Here is a 19029-nt window from a genome sequence, read left to right as displayed (position 1 = left end):
GAAAAATATATTTAGGAACTTTTTTTTAAAAGAAAAAAAGATGGGTTAGTTTTTTTGTAAAAATATGTATTCGTTGTTTACAAAAATAAGTAGAAAAGTATAGAAAAGGAAACAAAAATCATCAGAAATCCCACTGAGGTGTAATCACTAATTACGTTAGGAAATCCTTTCAGACCTTCTGGAGGCACATTCACATAATTGTATAGAAATGCTGTGCATGCTGCTCTGTACATGCTACTCTGGAATCTTTTTTCACTGAACAGTCACAGGAACATCTTTCCAAGCAGAGTATATAAATCTCCATCACTTTTAATAACTACATGGTATTCTATTGTATATTATAATCTACTTAATCAGTCTCCTGCCAATGGCATTTAGATTGTAATTTTTCACTGTATGCATACATCTTATTGTGCTTTTCTTGACTGAGAAATTTGTCCTAAAGACAGAAGATGTTATTGTTGAGTCAAAGTGCATTTTAAAAATATTTTTGATATGTGTTGCTATGTGGCCCCCCCAAAAAGTTTATATAGTTTAGAAGAGATCAGCAATGCATACAAGCTTCCTAGCACCCTTGCCATTAGTGGCTTCTATTACTCTGAAATTTTTGCCAATCTGATAGATAGAAAATTATCTTTTTTTACTGCATCTCTCCTCCTATAAAGGCTTTTATGGAAATAATTTGTGGTGGATTCTTGCAAGCCTCTCCAGGCCCCAGACTTGCCTTCTCATCTACTGATAGAGGTTGCTGCTTTCTCAAGAGCCCAGGCCTCCTTTTCTTTAAAACACAAACAGTAAAACATGTAAATAAAACAGATATATTTTAAATATTTCTCTAAAACTAGGTATTTGACTTTCCTATTCTAAGAGAAAGCCTTTTAAGGGTAGTAATATCTTTTCTCTAGGACAATATCAGATGCACTCTAATAAAATTTATTTTCTCCACTTTTCTTTTTTGTAGCTAGGTATAACTTTTATGTTAATAGTTAGTCTCATTTCTTAGTAACCTCATGACCAGCCTGAAGGCTTTTGCTAATTACAGTCAAGTTTCTTTCTTTTGACTTTTTACCAATTTGTTTTACCAATATTCCAATATACCTCTTATTAGTATATTCCTGCACTATTATTATTTATTCATTTCAAATGAAGGAGTATTGTAGAGTGCTAGAACCCCACATGTAAGTAAAACTATGGAAAAACTTAGAAGTTTTTAACTTTGAAGTATCTAAGAAGGGAAGTAAACCTTACGTGCCATATACTTTTCATTGTATTAGATCAATGATTAAAAACAAATCCAAGTCTCCTGGTAACTTGTTTAATGGTAGCCACTTCTGAGTGATCTGCAGGGGAAGTCTGAAAAGCCGCTGAAACATTCCCCTTCTGTGTCCTGGCCTAATCTAATTTCATTACTTCCAAAGAGCTTTACTAGCTTCTGCCCCAGGAAGCAAGCTGTAATTTGTTATTCTGATTACCATAAGTCAACATACTTGGCCTCATTTCCTCTTCTTGATAGTACTTACTAGAACTCCCAGAACACAGTCATCATGATCTTGCAAAGGTAGTTCCATCTGTCAAGCTCTTGGGCTTTCAAACAGCTTAAGGACTGAGGAATGTTTTCCTGGAATCATACTTAAATGAATTGGATGCATCACTGTGCATCAGTTAGTAAGTTCAAGTCTGAGGTAACAAGAACATCTCTATAACCTTGATTTCCAATTCCATTGCAGCTCTACTGGGCTTAACATCATGATGGGGAGAGGCACTTGATGTAAATGTGGAGGGACAATTTGGTGACAGAGAGACCGAATCACAGGGACTTGCTCAGTTTAAAATGAGAGAATGACCCATGTGCTTTTTTTTTTTTAGTCAAAGTGGGAGGAGTCAGCCATTTGGGCCTATTTACAAAACACCTCTTTAAAAATCCACAAGTTTCCTTTTATAAGTAAATAGGGCCCCAAGCATTTTATAAAACGGGAAAGTGCAAGAGGTAATAGGAAAGATAAGCTCTGTCATAAAAGCCTTCTTGTTCAGAGGCTTGGCACAAATCAGGCTTAGCCTTCTCAAGAATGTTCCCAGCCTTACTCTACAGGAGGAACGGTATCTTTGATTTCACTTGGGTTTTCTTTTTTCATTGTCCTTATTCCTTGTACTGAGCTTAGAAAACTAGGCTCACATAGGCAGATTTCTTTAAATAAAGCATTGTGGACTGAAGGCCTGATAATGTATGCTTTCCCCTTAAGCTTCATTTTAAAAGCTACCTATTATTGGTAGTCACAAGTATCTAAAACTCTGTGAAACAATACTATATTGATATATGTTGATACATTTATATATATAATTATTCATTTACCAGTATATCAGAAAATGAAGTGTTCTCTCAAATTGAATTTTCCTAACTGAAATATTTCTAATAATTTCAGGAAGAAGTCTGTTTTTTAATGTGCTATAAATTGTGTTGAACATAATTTAACTTCTCGATGACTCATATATATCAGTTATTGCTTCTAACAGATTCTGGGCTTTTATAGTTCTTCTTTTATTCTTTTTATAATTTTTCTCCATCCTAGTTTGGCTCTTGCTTGTTGCTTCTGACTGTCCCATTTACTTCTGAAATGCTGCTGCTGTATTCTACACACAGTTATTATGCTTAAGGTTCCTTCCTTTGCCCTGGTCTTTTCTCCAGCCACTCCAGTGACTTCATCCACACCCTGAGCTCTAGGCTCTTGGGCCCTGGTGATGGGACACTGCTGCTTGGATGTCCTGCAGGCATCACGTGTGTTCCCAACTGAACCATTATTTACCCCCAACCTGCAGCCTACTCCTGGATCACTCTTCCCGTGAATGGCAGTATCATCCTCAGAGCTGCCCAGAGAGAAAAGCCAGCTTGCCATTCATGACCACACACTTTCTCACCCCATTATGTAATCAGTCATCACGTCGTCTTTCTTCGCACCCCTACAGCCACTATAGTTGGGGGCACCTTCTTGGCCTGAGATTGGTCATACAGCTTTCTTCTCCCTGCCTCCTGCCTTGCCTCCCTGCAGCCCCTCTCCACACGACTGCCAAAGTGCTCTGGCTTCATTTTCCCCAGACTTCACCTGCGTCTGTACCATACACTCTGCCTTTCTTCCTGTTACCAGGGATGAAATGTCCATGCTGTTACCAAAGGCTCACCTTGCCATTTGGACATTAGAGCCCACCCCTTGACATCTGCCCCAGTACCTTGTTCCTTTCATTATCCTCAGCCTTAGCTGATTGTCATTTTTTCCCTCTGCTGCAGTGTGTACCGACATGCTCTAGTGTCTCCCACCTATAAGAATTCTCTCTCTTGGTATTCCTTATCCTCCTCCTGCTACCAGCCTGTTTGTCCACTCCTCTTCATAGAAAAAAATTTCCTTAAAGCGTTGTCTGTGATCACTGTCTCCATTTCCTCCCTTCTGTCCTCAGACCAGCTTCTTGCCCCAGCACTGAGCTGAACTGCTGTTTTCCAGGTCACCAGGTGCAGGTGTTATCTTTATCCTCTGTTATTTGACCTTCCAACAACATTTGAGACAATTGAACATTCTCTCCCTCAGGAAACACTGTCCCCTAACTTTTGAGACACCTTTGACCTCACTGGCTGCTTTTGCCTGCCCCCTTTGCTGGCCCTTCCCCTGGCCGACCTCTAAGTGCTGCAGTGTCCAGTGGCTTCATACTTACAGTTTTCTTGTGTTCTCCATCTGTCTTCAGTCCCTCGGTTCTCTCATCCTGTTCCTGGCATTTTAAAACAATTTGCATAATCTCACCATATTCAAATATATAGCTCCAGCCCTGACCTTCAGACTTGCCTCTCAACTGCATATTGTACATCTTCACTGTGTGCCTCACAGGTGTGTCAGATGACCCATGTCCCAGCTAGAGCTTTTGATTTCTTCATCTCCCTCCCAACTTGCTTCTCCTTTAGTCTTCTCCCTTTCAGTAAATGCCATCATCATCCCAACCCCCCAGTTCAAACCTAAAACCCAGGCGAGAATGCTCAAGATTCTCTTATCTCCCTTCTTCCCCACCATCTACTCCATGAGTAAGTCCTGTGTGTCAGCCCTATTGCTGAACGTGGCCTGACTCCTTTTCCCTCTCTCCACCTCTGTTCATCTTTTGCATGGCGTATTGAAAGTTTCCTGTCTAGTCTCCCAGCCTCTCCATTACCTTCCCTAGAATTTTTTCTCTACATAGCAGCCAGAAATTTTAAAATGTAAGTCAGATCATGTCACTCCTTTATAAAACCCTTCACTGGCTTCCTGTTGAAGAAGGTTTATGTGTTGTGGCCCCACCTACCTCCCTGACCTCATCTTGAACCTCCACAGTTCACCCCATGCCATCCCTCCCTGCTACACTCCAGCCCTGCCGGCCTTCTTGTTTCAACACACCAGGCTTATTCCTGCTTAGGGCCTTTATTCTAGCTCTGCCCAGGAAACTCCTTCCCAAGGTCCTTGTATAGCTGGCTCTTTGTTGCTATCCAAAGTTTCAACCAAAGTTTGTTTCACCTTCTCAGAGAAGCTTCCCTAGACCATGTGATCTAAAATAAAGTAGCCTCTTCACTCCCATCATTTATCCTGTTCGTGGTTATATCCTGTACCTGTAACAGTGCCTAACACATAGTAGGTGTTTAGTAAACATTTGTTGGATGAAATCTAATCACATCACTTACACTGCTTTAGTGGCTCCCTCTTCCCTTGAGAATAAGGTCCAAATTCCTTGAAATGGTTTATGAGCCTCTCTGTGAGCTGGCTCTTGCTTATTCCTTAACTCATTGGTACTCAACTGGAGACAAAATTATCCCCCCACCCTCAGAAGATATGTGGCAATGTCTGGAGACAGTTTGGTTGTCATACCTGGGGTGGTGCTTCTGGCATCTACTGGATAGAGGCCAAGGATACTGCTAAACATCCTATAATGCACAGGACAGGTGCCCACAAGGAATTGAATTGTCTAAAATGTCAGTAGGGCTGCTGTTCACAGTCTTAACTGTGTCTCTCCTAAGGCTTCTGTCACACTCAGAATACTGGCCATGCTGAAAGACTTTTTCCTAGCTCTGAGTCTTGTCCTTGCCAATCCCCACCTGCAGCATTTTTTTCTCTCCTCATAGTGCCCCACTGCTGACTCTGTGTTTTGCCCAGACGGAGTCTTGGGGCAAATTGATTAACCTTTAAAATGTGGTGTTAATCTATTTTGGCAGTTTTGAGTTTATAAAGGTAACTTAAGTTTCTACCTCAAGGTGAAAGTAACTTCCATACACAAACATATTCTTCATGTCATTCTTTTGGATGAAAAAAGCTGTTGTTTCTGAGGACTATAGTATGACACATTACTTAATTACAGACAACAGATGAGAATAATAAATTAATAAAACAACTCCTATGCAGTTAGAATATATATCTGTGAAGTGAAACCTTCTCAGTTTTTCAGTAGAATTTAGGATATATAACTATATACTAATGAATTTTTAATTTCTTTCTTTTTCATGTTTTGTGCCAATTAAGATATTTCCTTTTTTCCCTTTTTAATGATTAATATAAGTGGCTCTTTTACATTGCATCCAAAAATTATTTATAGGATGATATCTTTAAAGAACAAAAACGTGACTTGGGTAATTTATTAGAGGAGCTTGCCAATTCATTTTATAATATTTAAGTACTGTAAATAGGAAGTTGACCCCAGTGTTGCTTTTTGAATTTACATTGTACCTCTCTTTGACTCAGAGGCAGACTCTGTGGCCCCACTTTGTCCTCCCAGTATTCCCAGTGCTGCTGACAAAGGAAAATACTTCCATGCACTGAGATTTGTAAAGACCCTCCACGTGAGGATTACAAAGATATATAGATTTTGGTATCTATGAGCAAAAGAATTACAGCCACTACTTTGTTTTAAAATTATAATTTACATTTTATATTTTTCAAATCACAAAGAAAACTTTTAAAATAATTGTGTTTATATAATGCTTTCTTTGCATGCTGGTGAGTTTATAGCCTATTTCAGATCAGTTTATAATATAAACTACCACTGCTATCATTGCATCCTTTTTCCCCCAAATCAACGGTTTCATTTGCTGATTATTTTTTTAAAGCTTTCCAAAGAACGAAACATTTTAAATAACTTTAAAAGATAAAAATATTCTTTCTGCCATTGCACATTTATTTTACTGTGTTTCTAGCACTGTGGTGGTCTTTTTTGTGGGGGTGGAGTATGTTTTAACTTGGTGAAGGTAGGTATTGGATTTGAAAATAGTTAAGAAATCTTAGAGCTTATCCATTGCTTTATTTGGAACTTATGCATCAACCTTGCTAAGCATGCTACCCCACAGTGGCACCATCTACCCATTTTATTTACTCCAGCGTTTGGCACTCTATCACCAGGTGGGTTCTCTAGCCCTGCTTTTCCATCTCTCTCTCTCACCTTTTAGCTTTTTCTCTAGTCTTACTCAGTTCTATTGCTATTTACTCATTCTTATCTACCATTAACATTTACTGAATCCGTATTCATTTGCCCAGCTCTGTTTAGAGGCCAGGGATATGCTGGTAAATAAAAGGTGATCCCTCTTGGAGTGACGCATTCATGAGTATTTTATAGTTAGCTTTGTGTGATAATTCTGTAATAGAGGTACAAAGTACAATGGTGACATGGGATTTTAAAAAGTCAATTTTGCTTGGGGGATTGGCTAACATTTGTGAGAGGATGGAATGTTAGAACTGGACTCCTAGAATGAAAAAGGACAGGGGGAGCTGGGTGTGAGTCCAAGTGGAAGGAATAGAGTGAGTGGCTTATTTGCAGCCATTCCTGGTCCAGAGACTTATTGGTCATCTTCATTTCCTGCTTCCTCCCGCCTGAGTGGTGTAACCAAAGATATTAAGATGCAATCTTGCTGTCAGCTATAATATTCAACTGCATTTTGAGTAGATAATTTGACTTAGGTTTTCAATTCAAAAGGAATAATGAGCCACCTAAGATAGAAAGTCATTAGGGAGCTGTCCAGCTATATTTGGCTTTCCACATCTTTCAGCAGACCTAAATCTGCTCCGGAGGTCATCTTTTCATCTTTCCAAGTGCTCTCCTTTTTATCTCAAGACTTATTGTAAATAAAAAAAGCTGCTTTGTTCAGTGTATTTTTTATTTTGGAGAGTTATTTTTTTCCCCTCAAAACTGATTTAGTGTGACTAAGGGAAAAAACTGAAGAGGCAGCTATCATAGATTGTATTTCTGAAGAGGTTCAAACTCTAGAAAGAAAATTACTAAAGAAAGAAGCCATCTAGCTAAGAGTCTCTATGTTCTTGAACTTCATGCTCAAGAACCCTTTCTTGGAAAATTACTTGACTGGTCAAAGGAATCATTATAGGAAGAAGGTGGGAACAGGCATCAGGTTAAAACATTTCAAGTTATGACTGGGATAAAAGAAATGACAGGTATAAAAAGTTGGTCCTTTTAAAGGATTCCCTCTAAAATGTTGGTCACCACCGAATAAAAATCATTTTTTAAATTACAGTTTTTAATTTGACAAATGGGTTATCATAAATCTGACTGCAAAAGCAGAGAAAATTCATGTATCTGGTGCTTTTACCATTTTGTGTGTTAAGGAGCTTGTGGCTCTGTACCATCTAACAGGGTGTCTGGTCTCTACTGTCATGGCAAGTGAGTCAACACGGCCAGCAAGTGTCACTGAAATGGGATTGCTGCAACTCTGCTAATTGGCACGCTTTCCCACCCCTCGCCAACTCCTTTGCTTATTGTTTCTCTCTTCCTGCACAGCATTTCAGTGTCAAGAAAAAAGGATAATAGCTTTTCAAGTCTTGAATATCAATTATTCATTTTGTGAGGATTCAGTATTCTATAACTGAAATCTTTTTTGCTGACTGTGAGGGGGCTGAATGTACCAAGAGCCCCATTTAGGGAAAGCATATTGCTCTCTCAGAAGGAGAGGGAGAGCTTTGGGGAGTCGTTACAGGGTCAGAATTCTGTTTATAAGTGGGGAGAAAGTGCCATTATTTTTATTGGGGTTTTTGTAGTTTATTGGATTTACTAGGGTGTACATTTCATCAGATGTAAAGTTTATACCTCCTCAGAAATTTGAAGGAAGGCCATAAGACGGCCCAAAGAAATGCAGGGGAGATAAGACGTACTGATGCTGCGTTGTACTAGCTAGGTAATATTTCAGTACTTTCGTCAATAATTTGATTTGTGCACTGGCTAACATTTGCCATTTCAAGGGCATTTAAGAGAGATGTTCATTTTAGTAGGGGCGACATCACTGTCTTTCTCCTTGAGAAGTCCTTTCTCATCGGGTTCACGACCCCAGGCCGTCCTGTGGCACGAGCAGCAGTAGCTCTGCATGCCACGGCAGTGCCGCCGTAACTCGCGGTCGGCCCTTGCCCGTCCTCACGCCCCTGCTGACCTCCCACGTGGTCGTGGCCATGGCCCGAGGGCAGTGGACGCCTGTCCTGATGAAGGGCCTCCTGCGCTGCTGCTGCACGCACTGCTGTTCCCGTGGGGCACGGCGCCGAGGAATCGGCCCTAATTTCCTCTGTAGGGGCATTTTTCCTTGGCATACAGGCTGGAACAGAAAACTAGCGATGCCAGGGACCTGGGTTGGCCTGTCTTACCTGTCAGTCATTGAAGAGAAGACATGTTTGTAAAACTCCACGATTCACTTGCTGCAGAAGCAGCCCGCACCGCCTTCCTCTGAACGAGCTTCCTGCGCAGCCGCAGGGAGCGCCTGGGGGCGGGGCCACGCGGCCGCAGTGAGGGCCTGGGGCGGGGCGTAGGGCCCTGAGGCGTGTCTAACGGTCGCACTGGTCCTCGGCGCCTCTACCCACTCTCGTCTGCGGGCCTTTCCTCTTGTCTTCCTCCACCTCTTGAGTGAGCAGCCATGAGCTGGGTTGCGGGCGGCCTGCGGGCCAGCCAGAGAGTGAGCGTGGCAGGAGTGACTTTCCCACGGCCGGGGGTGGCTCTGCGTCCCCGTCTGGCAGCCCAGGGCCCTCTCAGGGACGCCTGGCTCTTCACTCCCGTGTCCGAGATGGCGACTGTGAAGAGTGAACTTGTGAAGAGTTTCGCTCCAGAGAAGGCCGCTCATCACAGTAAGATCTCCATCGTAGGAGCTGGGGCAGTCGGCATGGCCTGTGCTGTCAGCATCTTGTTAAAAGGCTTGAGTGATGAACTTGCCCTTGTAGATGCTGATGAAGACAAACTGAAGGGGGAGACCATGGATCTGCAGCATGGCAGCCCTTTCGTGAAAATGCCAAATATCGTTTGCAGCAGAGACTACCTTGTCACTGCCAACTCCAACCTGGTGATTATCACAGCCGGTGCACGCCAAGAAAAAGGAGAAACACGACTTAATTTACTCCAGCGAAATGTGGCCATCTTTAAATTAGTGATTTCCAGTATCATCCAATACAGCCCCTGCTGCAAACTGATTGTTGTTTCCAATCCAGTGGATATCTTAACTTACGTAGCCTGGAAGTTGAGTGCGTTTACCAAAAACCGTGTTATTGGAAGTGGCTGTAATCTGGATACTGCTCGTTTCCGTTTCTTGATTGGGCAGAAGCTTGGTATCCACTCTGAAAGCTGTCATGGGTGGATCCTCGGAGAGCATGGAGACTCAAGTGTTCCTGTGTGGAGTGGAGTGAACATCGCTGGTGTCTCTTTGAAGGATCTGAACTCAGCTATAGGAACTGATAAAGATCCTGAGCAGTGGAAAAATGTCCACAAAGAAGTGATTGCCAGTGCCTATGAGATTATTAAAATGAAAGGTTATACTTCTTGGGCGATTGGCCTATCTGTAGCTGATTTAACAGAAAGTATTTTGAAGAATCTTAGGAGAGTGCATCCAGTTTCTACCATAATCAAGGGCCTGTATGGAATAGATAAAGACGTATTCCTCAGTGTTCCTTGTATCCTGGGAGAGAATGGTATTACAGACCTTATAAAGATAAAACTGACCCCCGAAGAGGAGGCCCGTTTGAAAAAGAGTGCGAAAACACTTTGGGAAATTCAGAAGGAGCTCAAGCTTTGAAGTTGTCTAAAACTACTATTCTGAAGTTATTGAAGGAGAGAATATATGTGGGATTGCATATGTCAAACTTCTCAATAAACTTTAATTCCTAAAAGTTGGAAATAGGAAAATGGATAGAGGAATTTCCCTGTTTATTGTCTCCAGCTCTTTTGCTGGATGATACTTTTTACACTTTCTAAGTGACTGCATCAAAGAAGGTATTGTTGGTGCCTCTGTACCAGTATTTCCCTTGTATATACTCCTATATGTAGTTGCCATTTGGTCAAAAAAAAAAAAAAAAAAAAAAAAAAAAAAAAGAATGTAGGTGTTCATTGTGTTCTAGAAATTCTGATTCTTTCATTAAATACATGCTCCTTCTTTCATTTTGGCTGACTTATACCTATGTTTGTTTATATACTATGTTTAAAAGTTGTAACTTCCTCTAACTGAAAATAAAAGAATGTACATACATAAGTACTTTTTGTAATGGGTCTGTATTTGTTCATTTCTGTTGCTTATAACAAAATACCTGTACCTGGGTAATTTATAAGAAAACAAAATTTATTGCTTACAGTTTCTGAGGCTGGGAACAAATAAGTCCAGGGAACACATCTGGTGAAAGTCTTCCTTGGTGGTGGCTTCAGTGACACAGGGTATATCACATTGTGAGATGGCAAAAGCAGAGAGAGACTTTTATGTGCTCTCCTTTTAGAGCCCTCAGAACCATGCCAGTGACACCATTATTAATCCATCCACTAGGCATGGTCCTCAGAATCTAATCACCTCTTCAAGGCCCCACCTTCAGTTACCATAATAGGATTTCCCACCCTTGCAACAGTCACAGTGAGGATCAAGCTCCTAATACATAAAACTTGGGGGACACAATTCAGTCCATGTCAGGGTCCATCTCAAAGCTGCCTTCATTCCCCTGGGACAGCCTGTCAGCTGGGCTATTTAAAAGATACCATGAAATGGGGGCTGCGGCTGCATGAAGCTCGTGTTTGTGTGTATACACACCAGTGAAGAGGATTATTAGGTTAAGATAGAAAATAATAGTGATCAGATTGTAGCTGTTATAAAATGTTTAATGCAGAAAGAAAGCTTTTAGAAAGAGGCCTGACAGTCAGAGGTAGCACAATTACTGTTCTTTATTTGACAGGGAAAGGAAACATCCTTAAATTTTGCAGTTGCTACAAGTAAAGCCTTAACTGTGTGAAATCATTTTAGAACTGCCACTGAGAACCTGACCAGTTAGCACATTAAATCAAGAAGCATGTCGTAAATTATTCTTACTAGGCTGGGTCTTAGCAGAATGGTCCCTGGCTCCAAGAGGCTCCAGGGTTGACCCTGTTGCTTGGTATACTAAACATTAACAGAAAGCTTTTGCTTTTGAATTCTACCCTATTGTTAATCACTGTCATAAAAATTGGCATTTTAATGAGTACTTCAGGGATTATAGTTCTCAGGAAGTTACACATTTGCTTTTTCTTCCTAAATCAGTTGACTTCACAGATTCTAGACTTCATGCATGTGATACAGTGAGGGTTTAGGAGAAAGTGAAGATGTCTGACCTTTACCTGAAGGATAATGCTAGTAACTTAGAAAATGGGATGCTATTTAAAAATTCATGTTAGCCTCCCTAAGGCAATTAGATATTTAAATAAACACTATGGTTTTTTTCAAACATCACATCTCAGGATTCATGTGGATATCAACAGGCATAATCAAAAGTGAAAGATGTCAGTCAGCATCTCTAAGCGAAGCCAGTCCTGCTTGATCAAATTTTATCAAACAGGGCAGTGATCCTCCCCCAAAATGACCCTTTACCACACTGATCAGAGCTCCCATACTATTTTATGGAAAACATCTAGAAATGTTCTGATTTCCCCAGGAAGCAGTTTCATATAATGGGACTAACTGAAGTGCTGAGCTCCCTGAAGGTGGGAAGGGTGGTGGTTCAGTTGTTCAAGGTGACCGTAAGAACTTAGAGCTCAACTCGTAGTTCCTGTTCCTTCTTAACCAGCCCTTGAGTTTTTATTCAACTGTGTTTCAGCCAAGTTTAATGTACTGTTGTAGCGCATCAGAGCATGTCTTAAATCTATTTTATAATTCTCTTCACCATCTATGTCAGAAGGGTAGGCTGGGTTACATCGTAATAAAAAAGTCTCCAAATCTGTGGCTTAAAGGTTTATTTCTACACGCATGTAACCCACTGTGCATTTAAGCAGCTTTAGGAACAACCTTCTGCATGTGCTGGCTTGGCATGTCAGTTTGCTCTGAGCTTGAAGCACCACCATAGCAATACAGGTTTCTGTGATTGCTATGCAAAGGCAAGAGAGGCCTGAGAGTCGAACCCCTGCAATTAAATGCTTAGCCTGGAAGTGATACGTGTTTCTTATGCTTGCATTTCATCAGGCAGAACTAGTCACAGGGTCACCTAACTTCAGGGAGGTGGGGAAGTATAACCGCCCTATATCCAGAAGTACATGAGCACTGGCTACGGGTAAACATTAGTTATATATCTATCATACTCTTTAAAATAAAATGGTCACCATTACAAGAGGTATATATTATAGGCTTTTAAAGTCATTTTTAGTGAAAGCTGGTATACGTAGAAGTTATAGAGGTATTTTGTCTTTCTACACTGCAGAACCAGAGTGGCTGTGGGGAAAGAACCCGAGACGTTAGTCTGGTGGTCATACTTAAAAGCCATGTCACCATGGATGAGTTAACCTCTCTGACCTCTGGTTTCTCATATGTAAAGTGGTCATAATTTCTGCCATATAGAATTGTCCAGTGCCTGGCACAATCACAAGTGATCCCAAATTGCAGATATTCCTGTTCAAGTGACATTTTTACAAACTAATTATACTTTCTTTCTCCTGGTCTCAGTATTAAGTGGTCTTACTCTGTTGTATTTTATGAAGAAGCTGAATTACCAGACTCTTGAAGATTACCATTGATGCTGTAATCATTTACATATCCAAAGGCTTTTCCATCAGTAGGTGCTATAAAGCTTTCATCATTATAACCCTAGCACTGAGGCTGGTAACAGGTCTGCACCTGCAAGTGAGGAAATAGCACTAGGTGAACTAGTCAATGGCAAAAACATTTCAAAACGTAGAGCTTTTAATTCCAATAACTGCTTATTTCTTAGAATTGATGCTGTGAAGATTTTCTAGAATTAATTAAACTGGGGACCTAACCTGAAGCTTTTAAGTAATTTTTCAACACACCATATATTAGATCAAACATTTTCAAGGTTTTTTTTCCCCGACAAGATATGCATGGTAAGTGTGCAGCAATGTCCTGTGTGTGGACATTCAAGCAGTACACAAAGTAAGTGTACCAGCTACGTTGTTCGGTTTTTCTAAGCTTCCATCACTATATCTTTCAAAGGGGAATAACATTTTTCCCCACTTGGTTGTTGTGAGGGTGAAATGAGAAATATGCCTGGCACACAGTAAGGACTCTCTAAGTGGCATCTGTGGTTGATCTTGCTCATGACATAATGGCTAAATGGCCCTTTAAGAAGCTATTGAAGTGTGAATGGGCATAACATCATAAGAGGCGTAATCTTGAATATGTTCTAACATTGAAAAATTTGATTATATCCAATCTTCAGAATGTCCATATTTATGACAAATTACTAAATTAAATGTCAGTATTTGTCAATTGTCATGACACTTTATTTGAGCACTACTGCCTTAGACAGTGGCACTTTTTGGTAATATTACAACTTAGCACTGTCGGACACTCATTGCACTGGGGAGTACCATTCAAGTCTTAGTCTTTGTGGAGAGCACCCCCTGGAGCACAGCCTTGGCAGTACACAGCAGCCCTGCTTGTAAAGGTAACCCTGTGATCTATACCGTGGAAAAAGTCTGCCTGGTTGGAAGAAAGAGGGAAGAGAGACCTGCAGGGAAGAGATCGTAGAGTTTGGAAAATGCTTCAGAGTGAAACTGAGTTGCTGGATGGGGACTCTACTTCCCAGCATGCCCCATCTTCACCAAGCTTTTGGAGTATAGGACAGAGGAACAGTTCAATGGCAGTAGCTGTGATTATAATCATGGAATCCAATACATTTACTTTATAACCAAATTTGCTTAAATGCTCTCAATGCCTAAATCTCCTCAAGCACATCTTAAAGCAGGTGAATGTTCTTTTGGCCTGTGTACAGAGTATCATTGATAAGACCAATACATTTTCTGATATGTGCTTAATCTATATCAGAAATTGATATAGATGGAAGAAAAAAGTAAAGGTTTTGATTTACTATCCATTTAATACAAATAGTACAACCTCGAAAACTTTCTGTGGAGCCCCATTGTCTAAAGCAACTTGAGGCCCTGTTTATAACTTAAACGTGGACTCTGAGTTTACAATTCCACAGCTGTACAGTTAGAGATAGGGCTAAGTGGCATTCTTTATCCCACTTTTCTCAGTTCCTTTACATCAGTCTGAAGCCTGTCTATTCCTAGGTGGCTATCTTTCAGATATAATTCCTTCTAGTGGTTCAGTTACTTGTGACCCTGGGAACAAGTAAATAACATACTTGGGAAATGAGAGGAAAGAAAAAAATCAAGAGGAGGAAATGGGAACACAGCCATGCCGAAGGACGGCAGCCACCCTTTTCTCTCTTACCGTGTGTAGTGGACTGAATTATGTCCCCCAAACTCACTGAAACTTGAATTGTGTCCCCAAGTTTTATGTATTAGAAACTTAGCCCCCACTGTGACTGTTAAGAGGGTGGGAGATCCTATTATGGTGATTGAAAGGTGGAGCCTTGAAGAGATTATTGGATTGTAGGGCTGTGCAGCAGTGAATGGATTAAAAATGGTGGTCAGGGAGTGGTTTGAGGGTTTTAAAAGAAGAGGTGAGTCTGTCTCTTACTCTCTGCTTCCATCATCTTGCAATGTGAGACCCCTCGGTCACTGTCACCACCACCAGATGGACTTTGGACTTCCCAGTCTCAGAAACTGAGCAATAAATTTCATTGTCTTTATAAATTACCCAGTTCCAAGTATTTTGTTATAAGCAACACAAATGGACTAATACACCTGGCCTCATCTGCATCTCCAAACCTCTCCATATTACTGAAAAGGAAAATGGTAAATGATTCTGTTCATGTCTTGGCTGTCTGACACTCCGTTTAAAAACTGTGTCATTAGGCTTAGTTTTAACACATATTCAACCAGAAAGGGAAAGGGAAAGAACCAGGCAGCTCATTGCAAATCCAGGCCAGAGAGATGTCTGTTTTTCAACTGTGAAAGTCTATGCAAAGTTCCTCAGTGGATGCGCTATTGGTGTTTTGGCCAAAGCAATTGTTTTTGTGGGCCATCTTCACATTTACCATCTGTGTCCCCCCACACCCCCAGCAAACAGTAGTCCCCTGTGATTGTGACAACCAAAAACACCTCTCCACAGTTCCAGTCCCTCCCCAGGGATATAGTACTGCTGTTAGCTGAAAACCTGTCATGAAGAGTTGCTGCACCAAAGAGGGAGTGGAGAGAGACACGTCCATGGATTGATGTTTGGGACCAGAACATTCAGATGGTTGGCATGGACCTCCTACAGACGACACATAATGGATATAACCTTACATGTCTTCCAGTGTCAGGATTTTAAACCAAAATGATACATAAAGTAATACTTTTAACAGACATATCATAATATTTATATCCATATGAGCTTTGTTCTTGGAATGCAACATACATACTTTGATAATGCTGTAGTGAAAATAGCTAATATGTATCAATCACCATGGGCCAGGTGCTGTGCATTATATGCATTATCTCAGTCCTCACAACTCGGTAAGCAGGTAATTATCTCCATTCTACATACATGGCAACTATGGCTTAGAGAGAGTAAATAGCTTTCCCCAACTGGTGGAGTTAGGGTTTGAACAGAGGTCTGTCTAATACCAGTGTCTGTGCGGCTAACATAATGACTGGAGTAAATGCCTAGGAATCACAAGTCCCAGACAGGATGCACCCCTGCATGTGGAACCAAGGTAAAGATTCAGCCTCAAGTTGAAACAGATAAGCATCAACATAGAAAAAATATACTAGCCGACTCTTAAAATAACCCACTCTTAAGAAATGACTTCCATGTTGCTCATGAGTCCAGGGTGCTTCACAAACCTGATCAAAGAGGTCTGTATCCTCGAGAAAATATGACTGTGATATGGCTGCTGGGAAAAAATTGTAATGCAGTGCTGTAGTGCTGCTGAAATAATATCTTCAGCAGGACCATATAGATTAAAAAGGATGAACCAGAGACTATGTGGCTAGTACTGCCTAATGTAAAGACTATCCCACTCCCACAAATTAGTGTTTCCCTCCCTTATGGGGGTGTACACCTGAGGTGGACCCAGCTGCTCCACCCAGGTGAACTAGGATACTGTCCTGACACTGCATATTAAGATCTCCCAGCCTCCTGCTCTGACCCTCAGATCCAAACCAACTTCTGCTGGTAAAACTACATAGATTTTTCAACATTGTCTGACATATGAGAGCATTCTAGTTTATCTACTGTTCATTGAATTGTACTTGTTACAATCCTACTGTTTCTTATCTCTACCTTTTCTCCCTGGCCCTAAGATTCTAACCTTGAATAACCTAAGTATATTCATTTATTCAGATAGAAATCCCATCCTCAGCTGCATCATTCTATATGAAAGCTGACAATATATACTGGTATGATAAATATGGAGGGTTGACAATTTAGGGCATGTTGCCTTCCTGATTAAGAGTGAAGTTTTATGTTATTTAGATAATAGGTTTATACTTACAAGAAGAAAAAAGTATATTTCATTTTCTTTCAGGGTACCCAGCATATAGTCATTACATTTTATTGGTATTTTTTTGCTCTGTACCCATGAACAGCAGTGAAGTATTATCCAGTCAGTGAAGGTGCTGTCTGTAATAGCTTTGGCTGTTTTCTTCTTCTAGCAATCGATGACTGATAGATATATATTTTCTCTTTTAGATGAAAGACTTTCGAAGTAAAATGCAATCAATATTTCCAACAATTCCCAAGAACTCAGAATCGGCTATTGAGTGGGAGGAAGCATTAAAATCCAAATGAGAAGAGTGTGGACAAGTTCCAGAGTGTTAGAGAAAGGGTGGCTTTGGAGACACCACAACGGCAGAGGGACTGGGGGTGATTTCTCCTGGGGAACATGTGGAGGTTGACCGAACCCATGGGCTGGACGTGAGAGGTCTACGGGTGTGTGTGTGTGTGTGTGTGTGTGTGTGTGTGTGTGTGTGTTGGACATGAGAGGTCTACAGTGTGTGTGTGTGTGTGTGCACGCGCGCATGTGCGTGTGTGTGTGTGTGTGTGTTGGAGGGGAGTAAAGTTTCCCCAAGGTTCAGAAGACTATTTGAAAATAGTAATTATAGGGAACTGCTTGACAGAACCCCTGCCGCGTCTGAGTGTCCTTTCACTGGGCTGGTTGGGGCCGGCGGTTGTGCTCACCTCTCTTCACGGCTCTCTTCCCCCGTCTCCTTCCAAAGGGGACAGGAGGGAAAGAGGAATCCGGGCCATTCACTCGCCCACCAGAAGGAACGAGGCTAGGGCTGTTCGGGTTGGCTGACGGCGGACCCGACAGAGTGGTGCCCCCGTGTGAGTTTTTTAAAACTCGTGGGTGAAAGGCGAGCGAGTGAGGCCCACAGCTGCTCGATCCTGAAGAAAGGTCGACGAAGGGTGATCAACCAGCGGAGTGGCCCCCGCAACCGCGGTAGCCGCCGTGAAGCAATCCGCCTGCGTGTCAGGGCCATCATAAAAGAAGATTCCTGGGAGCCCCCGAGCCGCGCCATGGGACTGAGTGAGCAGCCCGAGGCGGCGGCGGCCGAGGACGGGGATGGCGACAATGCGGAGGCAGAGAGGGAGCCGCCCGGCCCGGCCCGGCCCAGCCCCGAATAGTGTGGTTGGAGCTTTCCCAAGTTCGCTTGAACCTGTCGCAGAGTTGACTGCGGGTGGGCACCAGAGTCGGTCTGCGCCTGGGGGATTCAAAGGTGAACCATGTGCTGCGGGCTCCTCCCCCGAGGAGCTCACACTCTGGTGTGGGAGATAAGACAAGTACACAAATAACCGCGATACCAGGAGGAAGGTGATAAGTCCCGAGAAAGATCTACACAGTGCTACAAAGGCACCCAGAGCGACTGGTCGTCTGCGCCTAGCAGAAACCTGGTAGACTTCCAGGGCGAGGCGGTGCCAAGCAGGGTCTTGAAGTCCCGGCTGATAGACGAGGGTTGCAGAAGACACGTCTCAGCCCAGCCCAGTGCGCACAGAGTGGGGAGACGTCCGGCTAGGAAGGCGGAGACTCGACAGAAGCCACACACTGTGGGGCCGCCATTGCGTGATCCAGCAGCCCAGGCCAGAGCGCACAGAACAGGGAGAAGTCCTGCACGGGAAGTGGAAGCTCAGCAGAGATCACACACCCTGCGGTACCGCCCGTGATCCAGCAGCCCAGCAGAATCCAAGCTGACCAGAAAGGTGGCTCCCCAGAGAGGTCCAAGACCTAAGGCAACCACACACACAAGACACTAGAGGCCAACTGAGCAGTCACAGAGGTAGCCATACCTAATTGGCAACCACAGCAACATCTTAGTCAGTCAATAGTCTCAAACTGGTGGACTGTGAAACCCCCTGCCACAATGAATAAACATCAAAAAAAAGATACCAGAAATACAAAAAATCAAGAAAGTACACCACCAAAAGTTAATAAATCTCAAACTCTAGATCCTATAGAACAAGAAGCCCTTGAAATGACTGACAAGGAATTTCGAGTGATAATTCTAAGGAAATTGAATGAGATACAAGAAAACTCAGCTGGACATCATGATGAAACGAGGAAAAGTATACAGGACTGGAAAGATGAAATGTACAAGGAAATCAATGTCCTGGAAAAAAAATGTAGTAGAACTTGCTGAACTGAAGAAGTTATTCAGCGAAATAAAAATCACAATGGAGAGTTTAACCAGCAGGCTTGTCGAGGTTGAAGA

At 42.1% G+C, this 19029-nt stretch overlaps 2 protein-coding genes across 3 annotated transcripts in view; both read left to right on the top strand.

The window, feature by feature from the left end:
- The window catches only part of TMEM242 (transmembrane protein 242), a 29389-nt gene extending 11941 nt beyond the window's left edge, over positions 1–17448 (top strand). Inside the window, exon 4 of the mRNA XM_063098081.1 lies at positions 17012–17448. Coding sequence (XP_062954151.1) covers positions 17012–17110 — 99 coding nt within the window. The 3' untranslated portion in view covers positions 17111–17448. The remainder of the gene's footprint in view (positions 1–17011) is intronic.
- LOC134378674 (L-lactate dehydrogenase A-like 6B) lies at positions 8897–10042 on the top strand. 2 transcript variants are annotated; one of them, XM_063097983.1, is made up of 2 exons: positions 9044–9285; positions 9460–10042. In XM_063097983.1, the coding sequence occupies exons 1-2, from the start codon at positions 9044–9046 to the stop codon at positions 10040–10042; spliced, it is 825 nt and encodes a 274-aa protein (XP_062954053.1). The 2 variants fall into 2 exon arrangements, with proteins under 2 accessions (XP_062954052.1, XP_062954053.1); XM_063097982.1 differs by having other exon boundaries at positions 8897–10042.
- Positions 17449–19029: the final 1581 nt, after the last annotated feature.

The sequence above is a fragment of the Cynocephalus volans genome, chromosome 5 (assembly GCF_027409185.1).
Source record: "Cynocephalus volans isolate mCynVol1 chromosome 5, mCynVol1.pri, whole genome shotgun sequence".
In the NCBI taxonomy this organism is placed as follows: domain Eukaryota; kingdom Metazoa; phylum Chordata; class Mammalia; order Dermoptera; family Cynocephalidae; genus Cynocephalus; species Cynocephalus volans.
Note: the sequence above shows the minus strand (reverse complement) of the source record. Positions and strands in the feature narration are given on the sequence as shown.

Excerpts from the sequence above, each read along its gene's own strand:
- LOC134378674 (XM_063097982.1), top strand. The coding sequence starts at position 8,897 with ATGAGCTGGGTTGCGGGCGGCCTGCGGGCCAGCCAGAGAGTGAGCGTG.